The following is a 19299-nucleotide window of genomic DNA, read 5'->3' on the forward strand; positions in this document are numbered from 1 at the left end:
ACAATGGATGAGGGCTCTTTTGACAGGTGTGTGTTTGTATGCCGGTACATCAATATGAAGGTTAGATTAACAGGTCACCCTTTTGTTATCAAACTGTACTTTTGACAGGGAACTCATCACAGGGGCTACCCCTGAAATTGCACAAAACATTACACAAGCAATGTTAATTAATAAAGACAAAACCTTGCATCCTAGCGATGAACTCCTAGTGTAAGGACCGATGCCAGAGAAGAGAAGCAGGTACGGGAAGTAGAACATTTAATAGGGAACAGACATCAACCTGGATAGAGACAGCATCAGAACCGGGTATGCAAAGACAAACCAACATTAATCCTGACAGGGAACAGACATCAACCTGGACAGAGACAGCATCAGAACCAGGTATGCAAAGACAAACCAACATTAATCCTGACAGGGAACAGACATCAACCTGGACAGAGACAGCATCAGAACCAGGTATGCAAAGACAAACCAACATTAATCCTGACAGGGAACAGACATCAACCTGGACAGAGACAGCATCAGAACCAGGTATGCAAAGACAAACCAACATTAATCCTGACAGGGAACAGACATCAACCTGGACAGAGACAGCATCAGAACCAGGTATGCAAAGACAAACCAACATTAATCCTGACAGGGAACAGACATCAACCTGGACAGAGACAGCATCAGAACCAGGTATGCAAAGACAAACCAACATTAATCCTGACAGGGAACAGACATCAACCTGGACAGAGACAGCATCAGAACCAGGTATGCAAAGACAAACCAACATTAATCCTGACAGGGAACAGACATCAACCTGGACAGAGACAGCATCAGAACCAGGTATGCAAAGACAAACCAACATTAATCCTGACAGGGAACAGACATCAACCTGGACAGAGACAGCATCAGAACCGGGTATGCAAAGACAAACCAACATTAATCCTGACAGGGAACAGACATCAACCTGGACAGAGACAGCATCAGAACCAGGTATGCAAAGACAAACCAACATTAATCCTGACAGGGAACAGACATCAACCTGGACAGAGACAGCATCAGAACCAGGTATGCAAAGACAAACCAACATTAATCCTGACAGGGAACAGACATCAACCTGGACAGAGACAGCATCAGAACCAGGTATGCAAAGACAAACCAACATTAATCCTGACAGGGAACAGACATCAACCTGGACAGAGACAGCATCAGAACCGGGTATGCAAAGACAAACCAACATTAATCCTGACAGGGAACAGACATCAACCTGGACAGAGACAGCATCAGAACCAGGTATGCAAAGACAAACCAACATTAATCCTGACAGGGAACAGAGATTGGGAACAAACATATATAGTGACGGTAATGAGGTAATGACACACAGGTGATTGAGTCCAGGTGAATCCAGGTAAGTCCAATAATAATTTGATGCGCGTGACGAGGGGAAGGCAGGTGTGTGTACTGATGGTGGCAGGAGTAAGTAATGCTAGGGGAGCCTGGCACCTCCGAGCACCAGGGAGGGGGAGCTGGAGCAGGCGTGGCACCTAGTGATGTTATCACAACACAAACAGATAAACCAGCTTTTTTGTTAATATGTTACCATTTATTGCCCTGACGCGGTCATGGTTGTGATGCATCCAGGACTGGCAGAGCCGTTACTGAGGAAAACTCTTCACAGGAAGCTTATCATGTCACCATGTTCAGAGGAAGTATAGCTTATGACTGTAAAGTCAACAGATATAATTCAAGGCGAGTTCTTTTTCTAGTACCACAAGTTGAAAAGGAGAATAGAACATGGCTGGGTGCAACACAGACTGCGTTGAGAAACCGATAGCTAGAGGATTTGAAATACTTGGGCGTTTTGTTGGTCGACACCACTTGTGGTTTTTTATTCTTCCCATGTTGATTTCTGCGGTTCTTGGCGGCGGATTTTACTTCCTTGCGGACAGAGAAGCAAACGGCATTGAAGAGATGTTCACCCCTATGGACGGACCAGCGAAGGACGAACGACAAGTAGTTAAAGAATACTTTCCACAGAACGATAGCGACTTCTCACGTTTGCGTCTCTATACTGAAGGGACTTTTGCATCTCTCATAATTGTTACGCCCACAGCAAATATCCTCACAAATCCTGCTTTTACAAAGATTATCGCTATGGATAGGGAAGTGAAAGCCATTGAAGTAGGAACATTTAATTTCTCAAACCTTTGTGTTAAGAAAGGTGATGTGTGCGTGCTAAATTCAATCTTTGATATTGTAAAAACTCCCAATGTTACCACAACAACTATTGGTTACCCATATCATGACAACATTTTCATCGCATCGGAAATTGGTGGCGTGAAACTGAAAACTGGATCAACTGAAATTGAAAGCGCAAAGGCAATTCGACTTTTTTACTTCTTAAAAGAAGACAACCAGACTGTAAATACGATGTGGCTGCAGAAGTTCATAGAGACTGCGTCGACGATGCAAAAAGAAGGCGTGAGTACATGGTTTTAAAAATGAAACATATGACATGTTCTTTTGTCAACTTGTATAGGATGGGTGTCTTCTCACCATGTTTAGGCCTACAGCCTAATTGATCAAACTGCACATTTAAGCTCCATTTAAAAAAAAACATGTAATGTCATGATAATTTGATTATTCAAACATATTGAGTTGTTTTACTAATGTTACCTGAATATGGTCTTGTATCTATATTCTTATTTGTCTTTGCAGATGACCATATCGTATTTTACATCAATATCAAGAGATGAAGAGTTTGAGAAGAGCTCTGACTCAATCATTCCTCTCTTCTCATTGACCTATGCCCTGGCCATCTCCTTTTCAATCATATCTTGTATAAGGTATCTTTTCTGATTTCAATAAGTATAGGACAATGAATATAGGACAGCTCGAATGGAAAATCGCAACGACAGTGTTAACTGTAAAAAGCTATATTTTGGGGCTAAATTCAAATCAAATCCACATTTTGACCCACAATGCTTTTAAAAGACAAGTCAGAAAGGACTATAACAAACAAACAAACAATTTTATGAAAAACTCATTCTCAGCATTTACATTTGAATCATTTAGCAGACGTTCTTACCCAGAGTCATTTACAGGAGCAATTAGGGTTAAGTGCCTTGCTCAAGGGCACAGCGACAGATTTTTCATCTAGTCATCTCTGGGATTTTACCTACAAGTAATGATCATGTTGTTTAATCAGCTTCTTGGTATGAATATGCCACACCTGTCAGGTGGATGGATTATCTTGGCCAAGGAGAAATGTTCACTAACAGGAATGTAAACAAATGTGTACACAAAATTTGAGAGAAATAAGATTTTTTGTGCGTACGTAAAACTTTGGGGATCTTCTATTTCAGCTCATGAAACACTGGACCAACATTTTACATGTTGCGTTTAAAAAACATGCTGTTCAGTATTACGTTCAACAGTGATTGAAATCAAATGGAACGACCCACCAGGAACTGACAGTAAAAACACAACTTCTCAAAACCGAGGTTGAAACGTTCATTGCTGATGGGCACGACATCGATTTAGAAATTGTTTTGCAATGTCTTTCGTCGCACAGTAATATCGCTATTGCTAATATTTAATATCAATATGAGGATTGAGAATCCAATTCCAGAGCCACTCGTTGGAGTCCGAAGCGATTCCACATCATCAGTCAACATAGTACAGCTCAATTGAAAATGGTAATAAGTATTTATTATCTGAAACTAGATTTGTGTCTCAAATCAGTCGAACCCACATTGTAACTGTATTATTGTTTTCAAGGCATGTCAGAGAGCACTACTTATTAGCGTTTACCCACGCTGGGACTAATGTTGTGTTTGTCTAGGTTGGACTGCGTTAGGAACAAGGTGTGGGTGGCGACCTTTGGTGTCCTCTCAGCTGGTATGGCAGTGTTGTCCAGCTTTGGGTTGTTGCTGTACTGTGGGATGCCCTTCGCTATGACTGTGGCAACAGCTCCATTCCTGATTCTGGGTAAGCTTACAAACTCTCATTATGATACAATAAACCAATGCAACTGACATCCTGTTTAGACCTGATATGAAATGTACTCAGATTGTGATCTTAACAGATGTGATCAGACAGTCGTCCGGAACAGCTGATGCTCTCATGCATGCCTCAATGTTGCTTGCCTCGAAGCGAGCATAGAAGTTATTTAGCTCGTCTGGTTGGCTCGTGTCACTGGGCAGCTCGTGGCTGTGCTTCCCAAATGCAACTGACATCCTGTTTAGACCTGACATGAAATGTACTCGGCTTGTGATCTTAACAGATGTGATCACAGGAATGAACATGGGTATAAACAAGATCTGACATTTTGTAAAACAGTGTCCTTTTTCTCCACAGGAATTGGTGTTGACGACATGTTCATCATGGTTTCTTGTTGGCAGCAGACTCAAGTTCATGACAACGTAGAGGACCGTATGGCAGCTACATACAAAGAGGCAGCTGTTTCTATCACCATCACAACACTAACTGATGCTCTGGCCTTCTATATTGGTCTGTTAACTCCCTTTGGTTCTGTACAATCCTTTTGTATGTATACTGGCACAGCTGTGCTGTTCTGCTACTTGTACAACATCACCTTCTTTGGTGCATTTCTGGCACTGAATGGAAGACGTGAAAAGAGCAACAGACATTGGCTGACCTGCATGAAGGTTTCAGAACCAGAGGAGAGTTCTGAAAAGTACAATATCTGCTCTGTCGGTGGAGCTTATGATCATGAAACAGGAAAAGAGGAACCAATGCCAATTAACAACTTCTTTAAGACGTACTATGGTCCATTTCTAACAAATAATTGGACCAAAGGGTTTGTGATCCTGTTCTATGCTGTATATTTGGGCTCGAGCATCTATGGTTGCTTACAAATCAAAGAGGGCATAGACCTTAAAAATCTAGCAGCTGATAGCTCATATGTGGGTAGCTATTATGATAATGAGGACAAATTCTTTTCAGAGTATGGCCCAAATGTTATGGTTGTTGTGACAGACAGTGCGTTTAAATATTGGGACGAAAGTGCTCGGAATGTTCTTGACTCCTGCCTTCAAAACTTTGAAGGTCTACCAATGGTTTCTCAAAACAGGACCATATCTTGGCTCAATGAATATCTTACATTTGGAAAGATGACCCATTTGAATCTAAGTGAGGAAAATACATTCAAAAGTCATTTGTCTGCATTTCTCGAGAGGTCTGGTTTCATACAAGATGTGAATTTAACAGACAACACAATATATGCCTCACGCGTGTTCATTCAGACAGTCAACGTCAGTACAGCTGTTGATGAAAAGAACATGTTGAACGAGCTTCGGGAGGCAGCTAGTGATTGTTCAGTAAAGTTGGTTGTTTACCACCCTGCTTTCATATACTTTGACCAGTATGCAGTCATTGTTAGTAACACCATCCAAAACATTGTAGTTGCCACTCTTGCCATGCTGGTGATCTCCCTCCTGTTGATTCCCAACCCCATATGTTCTCTTTGGGTGACCTTTGCCATTGCCTCTGTCATAGTGGGCGTTGCTGGTTTCATGGCGTTTTGGGACGTCAATCTCGACTCTGTATCCATGATCAATCTTGTCATCTGCATCGGTTTCTCAGTGGACTTTTCCGCTCACATCTCCTATGCCTTCGTCTCCAGCGATAAGAGAACTGCTAACGAGAAGGCTATAGATGCGGTCTATCACTTGGGCTATCCCATCATACAGGGAGCTGTGTCTACTATCTTAGGAGTGGTGGCTCTGTCTGCTGCTGAGAGCTACATCTTCAGAACCTTCTTTAAGATCATGTTCTTGGTCATTTTGTTTGGGGCGGTCCATGGCATAGTGTTCATCCCCGTGTTTTTGTCTTTCTTTGGAATCTGCAGCGCTAAAGTTGGCGACGAAGAAGATGCAGGTGATAACCCTCGAGATAATACCTATCAACTGAAACAGAAAATGAATGATGATACTGTTTGTGAAAACAATTTCTGACTGTCCTTAAACCTGCTGGGCCGGGTGGTCATTAATTCGTGAAGCAGCTAAGCACTACCCCCAGCTGAAGGATTTGCACTTGTTTCTACTGATAACTATCAGACATAGAAACTGCTAGAAAAAACATCAAATAAAGTTAATGATAAAAGGACATTATGGTACACTATGTACATTGTAGCTTTGATTGTGGTGTTTTACCCCCTATTGGAAGAACACATAACACATTGTGTATGAACGCTTAGTAAATCTGACTTGCATTTGACAAATGTAATTATATTTGAGTCATAGTTGTAATATGTAGGAATCTATAGAATAAGAATGTCTAAGTCATTCTGAAAAACACATAAACACAGTAGGTTATATGTTATAGATTACAGGTTACAGGCTATAGGTAACACATTCTTTGTTGTTGGTACTGAGTTTGTGTCATGCATTGCAAAGGTAAAAAAAAATATATATATATATATGTATGTGTGTGTGTGTGTGTGTGAGATTTCATATTTAATTTCTATTTAGTCATATTGAGTTTCAGTCTATCAAACTGTGTAATATACTTTTTTCTGTAGTGTCTGTTTTTTTAACCATGTTTATTCATTTGGTTTGTGTTTTTCCACAAGGCATTTGAAGTGTCCTGTTTATTATTTTACTCCATCTGTTAATTACATGCAAGTAGACTATGTTGATGATATTAATGGTAGATTCATCCGTATCGCGGATGTTCAACGTTACAGTGTGATTGCAATTTAACACCAGAAAAGTCATTTTGACTCAAACATTCCAACAGTCTAATATATTTTATATATGCAATTGGAAAAAAAAAAAAATGATATATGCAATTGGAAAAAAGAAATATATTTTATATATGCAATTGGAAAAAAGAAATATATTTTATATATGCAATTGGAAAAAAAAAAAAAAATGATATATGCAATTGGAAAAAAGAAATATATTTTATATATGCAATTGGAAAAAAGAAATATATTTTACATATGCAATTGGAAGAAAAAAATAATGTTTATGAAGATCATCAGAGAAATCTTGAAAAAGATTTCAAGGAACACAATAGCTTTTTCATGAGTTTATGTTACTATAGGCTACCTGTTGCAGCATGCTCAAATGCAGATTTAGATTTTAGATTGATTTAGTTATTTGGCAATGGTAAGGGTTAGGGAAACCTCGGAATATGCTCTTTCTGATACTATGTAGAAATCAAAAAAACGTTCTACCTGCGTCTGTTGAAGGATTTGAAAATGGAACTTTTTGGCCTCTCATGGAGGAGGAGAGAAGAAACAACATGTCCTCTTTAAAACTGCTTATAAGACAAATTATGTTTGTGACATTGAAATAATTCTTACAACGTACATGTGTTTAAATAGACTTATTTAGAAAAAGTCAAGGATGGAGGAAAGGCTTGACTTTGAAAATGCTAGAGATATTTGAATTTTTAAATTCATATGGAGTCAAAATGACTTACTCTGCATTTCTAATATTAAAGGTGTACTTCCTGTTAGCGGAGACTGTATTCAGGGTAAATGTGGCATATGTCGACTCAATCGATTTACATTTCTAATGTTTCAGCGATACAGACTGAATAGAGCCCTTAGTAAAAAATCATGAATAAACTGTTGATTGTCACCAACTTCCATATTTGGCTTATACAATTTTTTATATTTTATGTGCAAATTCAGAATCATTTCGTTGCTATGCTATTATATTCGCTATGATATTCTTATATGTTATGTGGAGTACTAATGACTTATCATGTAATCTTCCAAGGCATTGACTCAGCTTTAACTAAACGAGTACCTTCGTGACTCTCTGGTGCATTCTGGCAGCACAACATCCCTGCAGTCCTCTCCACCGAAACGAGCGCACCTAGCCTACTGGTTTGCCTCACGAAAATTTTTAGAATGCAATGAGAGGCCACATGTGTGGCTGTTTTAGAAAAACACTGGGAAGATTTGGTTAAATAAAAATGTCTGTCTGGTCTCAGAAAAAAAAAGAAAAAAATCCAAATGGATTGAAGTAGCAGCAAATGTGTTGAATGGGTAAATGATAAACATGGAGAGCCTCACAAGTTTGTCAAAATGACCTTATCTCTTTCAATCTAATAGGCACTTTACTTACTTTTGTACATATTCATCAGAAACTTTTTGTAAGTAGTTAGGCCTGTCTTCTCCAAGATTAGCTGGATTTTAGCCCAAAATAATTGGATAAATATGAGTAGTTGAAATACTACAGACCTATCTTCACAGATCCAAAAAGTTGGACCCATTTGGGAATGGACCTGTGGCTTTCCCACCCGGACCGTAGACCTGGTCCAATCCGAGTGAGAGAATAAAAGTGATTTTTTTAAGGTACTTTATTAAACGGAGCTGATAAAGGGAGATAGGGGTGCCACTCTAACAGGCGGGGGAGGGGCCTCACTGTGAGCGAGGGACACAGGGAGCAAGGAGGGAGTGAGAGACAAGGAGGGAGGGAGAGACAAGGAGGGAGGGAGAGACGAGAGACAGCAACCAACCAAGCCGACTCGCGCTATAGTAGACCAATAGCTGCCATAGCTAGGTTATTTATTATCAAATAGGATGACATAGTACCTGCCTTGACTGCATCAAACCGGGAGAAGATAGTTGAGCAACATAGCTAATGTTAGCTAGCTAGGCTAATTGAGACCTGCAGTGCATGCGCTTTCTCATCCTGCAGTTACAAACAACAACATCTTCATTCAGAATATTAAGTAGCAGCCTACCTGTAGGCTCTTTGTCGTTGTAGCCTGTCCTTTAACTTTTGAATTATTCTGTCCTTTTAATTCCATTGATTATATAGCTCCTAACTTTTGCTACGCACGGAGGATCTATGACTGTAACCTATTGCCGTCTTTGATGAGTTTAGTTGTCACAGTTCCAGAAGAATTGCTGTCTCAGTTGCATGAATACTGCATTCACCCCGTAGTGTTAGACTTCCTGATGCAACTTGCTCCTGTTACAGTAGCATATGGACTCTCTTCAAGGCCCAGGTTTCCTGTCAAAATAGGCAGCTTGACAGTGATAGAACCTCTGCAAGAGGAAATGATTGTGTATCTGAAAGCAATTGATGAAGGTGTCGATCACTATGAAGTATGTGGTGGCTTTACAGACAAAGCGGGAAGGGTTTTGGTTGAGCTTAAGCATGTGGTGATTAAATATCTTGGGAGCCGCTCTCCTGTTGTTGAAGAATGCTTCTTCCACAATGACTTGTGTGAGGACAACGGGTCTTCTCGGGTGGAAGGTCCTGGTCTTTTTTGAGTATCAACGTCCATGCAGAAACACTTGAGCTCAAAGTCTAGAGGCCTCACATATGCTGAGGAAGTCTTGAGCCATGGATTTCCTACACTCTTGGCAAACTTTACTTTAAACTTTACCTCAAGCAAAACTTTGAGGAAGTCTTGTTTGAGTGGGGTCAGGAAGACCATAGTGGAAACTGCTGTTCCGTCAAATAGTCCTGCAACTGAAGGTAAGGGATTTTTCCCAAACTCCATCAGTGTATTAACCTACTGATCATCAGAGAACACGGTGGACTGCATCAGCCTAGGCTTTGATTTGACTTCAGCTCTGTCTCTACGTTAGAGCTCTGTCAAAATCAAATCGAATTACATTTTATTTGTCACATGTGCCAAATACAACAAGTGTCGACCTTACAGTGAAATGCTGAATACAACAGGTGTAGTAGACCTTACAGTGAAATGCTGAATACAACAGGTGTATTAGACCTTACAGTGAAATGCTGAATACAACAGGTGTAATAGACCTTACAGTGAAATGCTGAATACAACAGGTGTAGGTAGACCTTACAGTGAAATGCTGAATACAACAGGTGTAGTAGAACTTACCATGAAATGCTGAATACAACAGGTGTAGTAGACCTTACAGTGAAATGCTGAATACAACAGGTGTAGACCTTACCGTGAAATGCTTACTTACAAGCCCTTAACCAACAATGCAGTTCAAGAAAAATAGTTAATAAAATATTTACTAAATAAACTAAAGTACAAAATGTTATAATAAGTAAGACAATAAAATAACAGTCCCAAGGTTATATACAGGGGTACCGGTACCGAGTCTACGCACAGGGGTACAGGTAAGTCGAGTGTACATGTACTGTAGGTACAGTATGTGTAAAGTGACTATGCATAGATCATGAGGTGTTTGACCTAACATAAAGACAATTCAGTGTATGCCGTTCTATTCTGTTCTTTTGAAATAGACTACATTTTCTGTATAGCTTGTTTCTTTAGACCTGTCTAAAATAAATCATGGATTTATTGTGAAGGTGTAGGCTATATTACATGGATTAATTGTGAAGGTGTAGGCTATATTACATGGATTTATTGTGAAGGTGTAGACTATATTACATGGATTTATTGTGATGGTGTAGACTATATTACATGGATTTATTGTGATGGTGTAGACTATATTACATGGATTTATTGTGATGGTGTAGGCTATATTACATGGATTTATTGTGAAGGTGTAGACTATATTACATGGATTTATTGTGAAGGTGTAGACTATATTACATGGATTTATTGTGAAGGTTTAGGTTATATTACATGGATTTATTGTGAAGGTGTAGGCTATATTACATGGATTTATTGTGAAGGTGTAGACTATATTACATGGATTTATTGTGATGGTGTAGACTATATTACATGGATTTATTGTGAAGGTGTAGACTATATTACATGGATTTATTGTGAAGGTGTCGGCTATATTACATGGATTTATTGTGAAGGTGTAGGCTATATTACATGGATTTATTGTGAAGGTGTCGGCTATATTACATGGATTTATTGTGAAGGTGTCGGCTATTTTACATGGATATATTGTGAAGGTGTAGGCTATATTACATGGATTTATTGTGAAGGTGTAGGCTATATTACATGGATTTATTGTGAAGGTGTCGGCTATATTACATGGATTTATTGTGAAGGTGTAGGCTATATTACATGGATTTATTGTGAAGGTGTAGGCTATATTACAGGGATTTATTGTGAAGGTGTAGGCTATATTACATGGATTTATTGTGAAGGTGTAGGCTATATTACAGGGATTTATTGTGATGGTGTAGGCTATATTACATGGATTTATTGTGAAGGTGTAGGTAGACTATATTACATGGATTTATTGTGAAGGTGTAGGCTATATTACATGGATTTATTGTGAAGGTGTAGGTAGACTATATTACATGGATTTATTGTGAAGGTGTAGGTAGACTATATTACATGGATTTATTGTGATGGTGTAGGCTATATTACATGGATTTATTGTGAAGGTGTAGGTAGACTATATTACATGGATTTATTGTGAAGGTGTAGACTATATTACATGGATTTATTGTGATGGTGTAGGCTATATTACAGGGATTTTTTGTGAAGGTGTAGGCTATATTACAGGGATTTATTGTGAAGGTGTAGACTATATTACATGGATTTATTGTGATGGTGTAGGTAGGCTATATTACATGGATTTATTGTGAAGGTGTAGGCTATATTACATGGATTTATTGTGAAGGTGTAGGCTATATTACATGGATTTATTGTGAAGGCGTAGGCTATATTACATGGATTTATTGTGAAGGTGTAGACTATATTACATGGATTTATTGTGAAGGTGTAGGCTATATTACATGGATTTGACTTTTTTTTAAATGTAGATGTTCCAAAGGTCTGCATCAGCAGTTAATTAATGTGAGAATGACGGTTATTTTAACAATTAAACAATTAATCAAGTTATTAACAATCACCATCTGATGAAATGTTGAGACCGCCACAGCCCTCAGTGTTCACTCAGTGCCTTTAGGCCACACATTTATTGTGCATTTGGACAGGAGATCATTTTCTCTAGAGACCTCTACATTTCAGAAAATGTAATTCGGTAGCATTGACTTCCTGTCTGTTGAGGAATCTTGAGTCGTACTTCAGCTCAATGACCATGTCTGTTGAGGCGCTGGGCAAAGATGATTCCAAAGGCACACTGTCCAACATTCAGTTGCTGCCTAAACCAACCACGCTATTCCAGAAGAAGTCTGCGTACATTGTCACAGGTGGTCTCTCTGGGCTGGGGTTTGAAACAGTGAAGTTCCTTACTCAGAAAGGTGGAGAGTACATCGTCATACTCTCCAGAAGTAGCCCCACACCAGACATACAGCAGGAGATAGTCATTCTGGAGAGACAATGGAGTGCCCGTATTGTATGGATGGGATGTGATGTCTCTGTTTCTGAGCATGTGCTCAGAGTGATTGGTCTCATTGGTCAGAAGTTTCCCTCTTGTCCAATCAAAGGGGTGTTTCGCAGTGCAGTCGTCCTGCATGATGGGTTGATTGAAAACCTTGACAAATCCCACTTTGAGAACGTCCGAAAGCCCAAGGTGAATGGAGCTCTGAATCTGCACCACGCCACAAAACACTGCAAGTTAGACTACTTTGAGAGCTGCTACTCCTCTATCGCCTCACAAACCAAAATGATCATATTTGACCAAATGGTCGAGCTTTAAATGTACAAATTCCCATAGGAACACAGCCATTTTTAAAAGCGCAGGGACTTGTGCAGGAATGAATGATACATATGAACTTTAAACTTAAAAAAAAAAACTGAAGTCGTAACCTTTTCACTGATGTAATTCCCAGTTCGTCCACTAGAGTGCAGTAGAATATCACATGACATAACTTGGTCACTTGAAATCATTCTGGTATGTCTCTGTACTAAAATGGCTGAAGAGACTTTCTGACTTCTAAAATTGACCCAATCAGGGCTTTCTGTTTATGACGTTTAAAAGGGGGGGAAAAAGGAATAAAACACATTTACACAAGGAAACGTCAAACTTGTTTTCCCATTCATTTTTTTCCCCCATTGGAAACGAGTGAGACAGATCAACGGCGCATATGGTGGATTCACGGTCATGTCATATTAAAATGTGGATGGAAAAAATAAATGCATTGCGTTACGATCAAATCAAATCACATTTTATATAATGTCACGTGCTTCGTAAACAACAGTTTTAGACTAACAGTAAAATTATTACTTACGGGTCCTTTTTTAAAGATGACAAAAAATAACAGGATATAGCGACACAAGGAATAAATATACAGTAAAAAAATGAATAACAATAACGAGTAATAATAACATGGCTACAGACAGGAAGTACCAGTACCGAGTTGACGTGCAGGGGTACAAGGTTCATGAGGTAGCTATGTACATATAAACTCAGCAACAAAAGATACGTCCCTTTTTCAGAACCAGGTCTTTCGAAGATAATTCGTAAAAATCCAAATCACTTCACAGATCCTCATTGTAAAGGGTTTAAACACTGTTTCCCATGCTTGTTCAACGAACCATAAACAATTCATGAACATGCACCTCGTTAAGACACTAACACCTTACAGACGGTAGGCAATTAAGTGTCACAGTTATGAAAACTTAGGACACTAAAGAGGCCTTTCTACTGACTCTGAAAAACACCAAAATAAAGATGCCTAGGGTCCGTGCTCATTAGCGTGGACATGCCTTAGGCATGCTGCAAGGAGGCATGAGGACTGCAGATGAGGCCAGGGCAATAAATTGCAATGTCCGTACTGTGAGACGCCTAAGACAGCGCTACAAGGAGACAGGACGGACAGCTAATCGTCCTGATAGTGGCAGACCAAGTGTAACAACACCTGCACAGGATCGTTACATCTGAACATCACACCTGCAGGACTGGTACAGGATGGCAACAACAACTGCCCGAGTTACACCAGGAACGCACAGTGCTCTGTGCACAGACTGTCCGCAGTAGGCGGAGAGAGGCTGGACTGAGGGCTTGTAGGCCTGTTGTAAGGCAGGTCCTCACCAGACATCACCGGCAACAATGTCACCTATGGGCACAAACCCACCAACGCGTTTATCGTCGAAGGAATGAGCATTACACCTGATCCCACTCCAGAGGCCTGTACTCTGGAGTGTCCGTCATGGTCTGGGGCGGTGTGTCACAGCATCATCGGATTGAGCTTGTTGTCATTGCAGGCAATCTCAACGCTGTGTGTTATCCCATTGAGCATGTCTGGGACCTGTTGGAGCGGAGGGTGAGGGCTAGGGCCATTCCCCCCAGAAATGTCCGGGAACGTGCATGTGCCTTGGTGGAAGAGTGCGGTAATATCTCACAGCAAGAACTGGCTAATCTGGTGCAGTCCTTGAGGAGGAGATGCACTACAGTACTTAATGCAGCTGGTGGCCACACCAGATACTGACTGTTACTTTTGATTTTGACCAACTGCGACCTGGTCAAGATAATGCAAAGCAGTGTGACAAAAAAAACAACAACAACAGAGTTACACATAAACAAACATACAGTCAATAAAACAATAGAAAAAAAATACTCTGTGGACATGTCTGTGTAACTTGTTCAGTCTATGTCTCAGTAGTTGAGTCTTTTCATACAAATACTGACACATGTCAAGTTTGCTGAAAATAAACACAGTTGACAGTGAGAGGATGTTTCTTTTTTTGCTGAGATTAGGTAGGGATAAAGTGACTTGGCAACAGGATAGATCATAAACAGTAGCAGAAGCGTGTGTGTGTGTGTGTGTGTGCCTGTGTGTGTGTGTGCACGTGTTATGGGAGAGCAATGACTAGTAAAATAGTTCTCGTGAATGACCTCATTACTGAACGCAAAGTTGATTGGGTGGCTGTCTCCATACTGTAGTGTCGTTCTTATTGAAGCCCCCCCCACCCCACCCTGGGCCTGGTGTCGCTCTTATTGAAGCCCCCCCCCCACATACCTTAGTATATATAATGTATTTTATTTGTAAAAACCAATCACCATATTTGACAGGTTGTCTACTTTTTACCATTAAAAGAAAAAGAGGATTAATAATCCTGCACAGAATAAAAATATAAACGATACATGCAATGATTTTACTAAGATACAGTACATATCAGGAAATAAGTCAACTGAAATACATTTATTAGGCCCTAATCTATGGATGTCCCATGACTGGGCAGGGGCGCAGCCATGGGGAAATTAAGCACTGGCCACAACACAACACCAAACAACACATTATTTGCTCTATAACGGTGACAAACGGTGCCCACAAACTGTGAGGGCCGACATAAAGCTGTTAGGGCCGACATAAAGCTGTGAGGGCCTACATAAAGCTGTTAGGGCCGACATAAAGCTGTGAGGGCCGACATAAAGCTGTTAGGGCCGACATAAAGCTGTGAGGGCCTACATAAAGCTGTTAGGGCCGACATAAAGCTGTTAGGGCCGACATAAAGCTGTTAGGGCCGACATAAAGCTGTTAGGGCCGACATAAAGCTGTTAGGGCCTACATAAAGGTTAGCCGACATAAAGCTGTTAGGGCCGACATAAAGCTGTTAGGGCCGACATAAAGCTGTTAGGGCCGACATAAAGCTGTTAGGGCCGACATAAAGCTGTTAGGGCCGACATAAAGCTGTTAGGGCCGACATAAAGCTGTTAGGGCCGACATAAAGCTGTTAGGGCCGACATAAAGCTGTTAGGGCCTACATAAAGCTGTTAGGGCCGACATAAAGCTGTTAGGGACATAAAGCTGTTAGGGCCGACATAAAGCTGACATAAAAGCTGTTAGGGCCGACATAAAGCTGTTAGGGCCTACATAAAGCTGTTAGGGCCGACATAAAGCTGTTAGGGCCGACATAAAGCTGTTAGGGCCATAAAGCTGTTAGGGCCGACATAAAGCTGTTAGGGCCGACATAAAGCTGTTAGGGCCGACATAAAGCTGTTAGGGCCGACATAAAGCTGTTAGGGCCTACATAAAGCTGTTAGGGCCGACATAAAGCTGTTAGGGCCGACATAAAGCTGTTAGGGCCGAGGGCATAAAGCTGTTAGGGCCGACATAAAGCTGTTAGGGCCGACATAAAGCTGTTAGGGCCGACATAAAGCTGTTAGGGCCGACATAAAGCTGTTAGGGCCGACATAAAGCTGTTAGGGCCGACATAATGTTAGGGCCGACGTAAAGCTGTTAGGCCCTACATAAAGCTGTGAGGGCCGACATAAAGCTGTTAGGGCCGACATAAAGCTGTTAGGGCCGACATAAAGCTGTTAGGGCCGACATAAAGCTGTTAGGGCCTACATAAAGCTGTTAGGGCCGACATAAAGCTGTTAGGGCCTACATAAAGCTGTTAGGGCCTACAAAAAGCTGTTAGGGCCGACATAAAGCTGTTAGGGCCGACATAAAGCTGTTAGGGCCGACATAAAGCTGTTAGGGCCTGACATAAAGCTGTTAGGGCCGACATAAAGCTGTTAGGCCGACATAAAGCTGTTAGGGCCGACATAAAGCTGTTAGGGCCGACATAAAGCTGTTAGGGCCGACATAAAGCTGTTAGGGCCGACATAAAGCTGTTAGGGCCGACATAAAGCTGTTAGGGCCGACATAAAGCTGTTAGGGCCGACATAAAGCTGTTAGGGCCGACATAAAGCTGTTAGCTGTTAGGGCCGACATAAAGCTGTTAGGGCCGACATAAAGCTGTTAGGGCCGACTTAAAGCTGTTAGGGCCTACGTAGAGCTGTTAGGGCCGACTTAAAGCTGTTAGGGCCGACGTAAAGCTGTTAGGGCCGACATAAAGCTGTTAGGGCCGACATAAAGCTGTTAGGGCCGACATAAAGCTGTTAGGGCCGACATAAAGCTGTTAGGGCCTACATAAAGCTGTTAGGGCCTACATAAAGCTGTTAGGGCCGACATAAAGCTGTTAGGGCCGACATAAAGCTGTTAGGGCCGACATAAAGCTGTTAGGGACCTGACATAAAGCTGTTAGGGCCGACATAAAGCTGTTAGGGCCGACATAAAGCTGTTAGGGCCGACATAAAGCTGTTAGGGCCTACATAAAGCTGTTAGGGCCGACATAAAGCTGTTAGGGCCGACATAAAGCTGTGAGGGCCGACTAAAGCTGTTAGGGCCGACATAAAGCTGTTAGGGCTGTTAGGGCCGACATAAAGCTGTGGCCGAATACATAAAGCTGTAAAGCTGTTAGGGCCGACATAAAGCTGTTAGGGCCGACATAAAGCTGTTAGGGCCGACATAATGCTGTTAGGCCCTACATAAAGCTGTGAGGGCCGACATAAAGCTGTTAGGGCCGACATAAAGCTGTTAGGGCCGACATAAAGCTGTTAGGGCAGACATAAAGCTGTTAGGGCCTACATAAAGCTGTTAGGGCCGACATAAAGCTGTTAGGGCCTACATAAAGCTGTTAGGGCCTACATAAAGCTGTTAGGGCCGACATAAAGCTGTTAGGGCCGACATAAAGCTGTTAGGGCCTACATAAAGCTGTTAGGGCCGACATAAAGCTGTTAGGGCCGACATAAAGCTGTTAGGGCCGACATAAAGCTGTTAGGGCCGACATAAAGCTGTTAGGGCCGACATAAAGCTGTTAGGGCCGACATAAAGCTGTTAGGGCCGACATAAAGCTGTTAGGGCCGACATAAAGCTGTTAGGGCCGACATAAAGCTGTTAGGGCCGACATAAAGCTGTTAGGGCCGACATAAAGCTGTTAGGGCCGACATAAAGCTGTTAGGGCCGACATAAAGCTGTTAGGGCCGACATAAAGCTGTTAGGGCCGACATAAAGCTGTTAGGGCCGACATAAAGCTGTTAGGGCCGACATAAAGCTGTTAGGGCCGACATAAAGCTGTTAGGGCCGACATAAAGCTGTTAGGGCCGACATAAAGCTGTTAGGGCCGACATAAAGCTGTTAGGGCCGACATAAAGCTGTTAGGGCCGACATAAAGCTGTTAGGGCCGACATAAAGCTGTTAGGGCCGACATAAAGCTGTTAGGGCCGACATAAAGCTGTTAGGGCCGACATAAAGCTGTTAGGCCCGACATAAAGCTGTTAGGGCCGACATAAAGCTGTTAGCTGTAAAGCTGTTAGGGCCGACATAAAGCTGTTAGGGCCGACATAAAGCTGTTAGGGCCGACATAAAGCTGTTAGGGCCGACATAAAGCTGTTAGGACATAAAGCTGTTAGGGCCGACATAAAGCTGTTAGGGCCGACATAAAGCTGTTAGGGCCGACATAAAGCTGTTAGGGCCGACGTAAAGCTGTTAGGGCCGACGTAAAGCTGTTAGGGCCGACGTAAAGCTGTTAGGGCCGACGTAAAGCTGTTAGGGCCGACGTAAAGCTGTTAGGGCCTACGTAGAGCTGTTAGGGCCGACGTAAAGCTGTTAGGGCCGACGTAAAGCTGTTAGGGCCTACGTAGAGCTGTTAGGGCCTACGTAAAGCTGTTAGGGCCGACATAAAGCTGTTAGGGCCGACATAAAGCTGTTAGGGCCGACATAAAGCTGTTAGGGCCGACATAAAGCTGTTAGGGCCGACATAAAGCTGTTAGGGCCGACATAAAGCTGTTAGGGCCGACATAAAGCTGTTAGGGCCGACATAAAGCTGTTAGGGCCGACATAAAGCTGTTAGGGCCGACATAAAGCTGTTAGGGCCGACATAAAGCTGTGAGGGCCGACATAAAGCTGTTAGGGCCGACATAAAGCTGTTAGGGCCGACATAAAGCTGTTAGGGCCGACATAAAGCTGTGAGGGCCGACATAAAGCTGTGAGGGCCGACATAAAGCTGTTAGGGCCGACATAAAGCTGTTAGGGCCGACATAAAGCTGTTAGGGCCGACATAAAGCTGTTAGGGCCGACATAAAGCTGTTAGGGCCGACATAAAGCCCAACACAATACACATCGATAATATGTCACATATACACATTTCTGGCCAGCAGCATACCACCCTGCATACTACTGCTGGCTTGCTTCTGAAGCTAAGCAGGGTTGGTCCTGGTCAGTTCCTAAATGGGGAGACCAGATGCTGCTGGAAGTGGTGTTGGAGGGCCAGTAGGAGGCACTCTTTCCTCTGGTCAAAAAAAAATATCCCAATGCCCTGTGTAGGGTGCTGTCTTTCGGGTGGGAAGTGAAATGGGTGTCCTGACTCTCTGAGGCCATTAAAGATCCCATGGCACTTATCGTAAGAGTAGGGGTGTTAAACCAGGTGTCCTGGCTAAATTCCCAATCTGCCCCTCAAACCATCAAGTTCACCTAATAATCCCCAGTTTACAATTGGCTCATTCTTCTCCATCCTCTCCCCTGTAACTATTCCCCAGGTTGTTGCTGCAAATGAGAATGTGTTCTCTGTCAACTTACCTGGTAAAATAACAGATAAATAAATAAAAAATCATGTATATGTGGAATTATTTGTTTCTTGTTTTTAATATTTTGTTGCAGCCTTCCATTTTGTGCAACATTCTTGTTTTGTTGGGATGAAATTGTGATATGCAAAGAAAAGTATATACATGTC

General features: G+C 41.8%; 1 protein-coding gene across 1 annotated transcript; it reads left to right on the forward strand.

The window, feature by feature from the left end:
• The first annotated feature begins 1690 nt into the window (after positions 1-1690).
• LOC135522938 (patched domain-containing protein 3-like) lies at positions 1691-7780 on the forward strand. Its single transcript, XM_064949658.1, has 4 exons — positions 1691-2469; positions 2707-2834; positions 3833-3978; positions 4348-7780. The coding sequence occupies exons 1-4, from the start codon at positions 1783-1785 to the stop codon at positions 5964-5966; spliced, it is 2580 nt and encodes an 859-aa protein (XP_064805730.1). The 5' UTR covers positions 1691-1782; the 3' UTR covers positions 5967-7780.
• The last annotated feature ends 11519 nt before the right edge of the window (positions 7781-19299 follow it).

The sequence above is a fragment of the Oncorhynchus masou genome, chromosome 30, assembly GCF_036934945.1.
Source record: "Oncorhynchus masou masou isolate Uvic2021 chromosome 30, UVic_Omas_1.1, whole genome shotgun sequence".
Taxonomy (NCBI): domain Eukaryota; kingdom Metazoa; phylum Chordata; class Actinopteri; order Salmoniformes; family Salmonidae; genus Oncorhynchus; species Oncorhynchus masou.

Bases quoted from the DNA above. Each gene is read 5' to 3' on its own strand.
- LOC135522938 (XM_064949658.1), top strand. From the start codon at position 1,783: ATGGCTGGGTGCAACACAGACTGCGTTGAGAAACCGATAGCTAGAGGA. The intron at 2,835-3,832 runs GTATCTTTTCTG...GTGTTTGTCTAG, and splicing joins TCAATCATATCTTGTATAAG to GTTGGACTGCGTTAGGAACA. The intron at 3,979-4,347 runs GTAAGCTTACAA...TTTTCTCCACAG, and splicing joins AGCTCCATTCCTGATTCTGG to GAATTGGTGTTGACGACATG.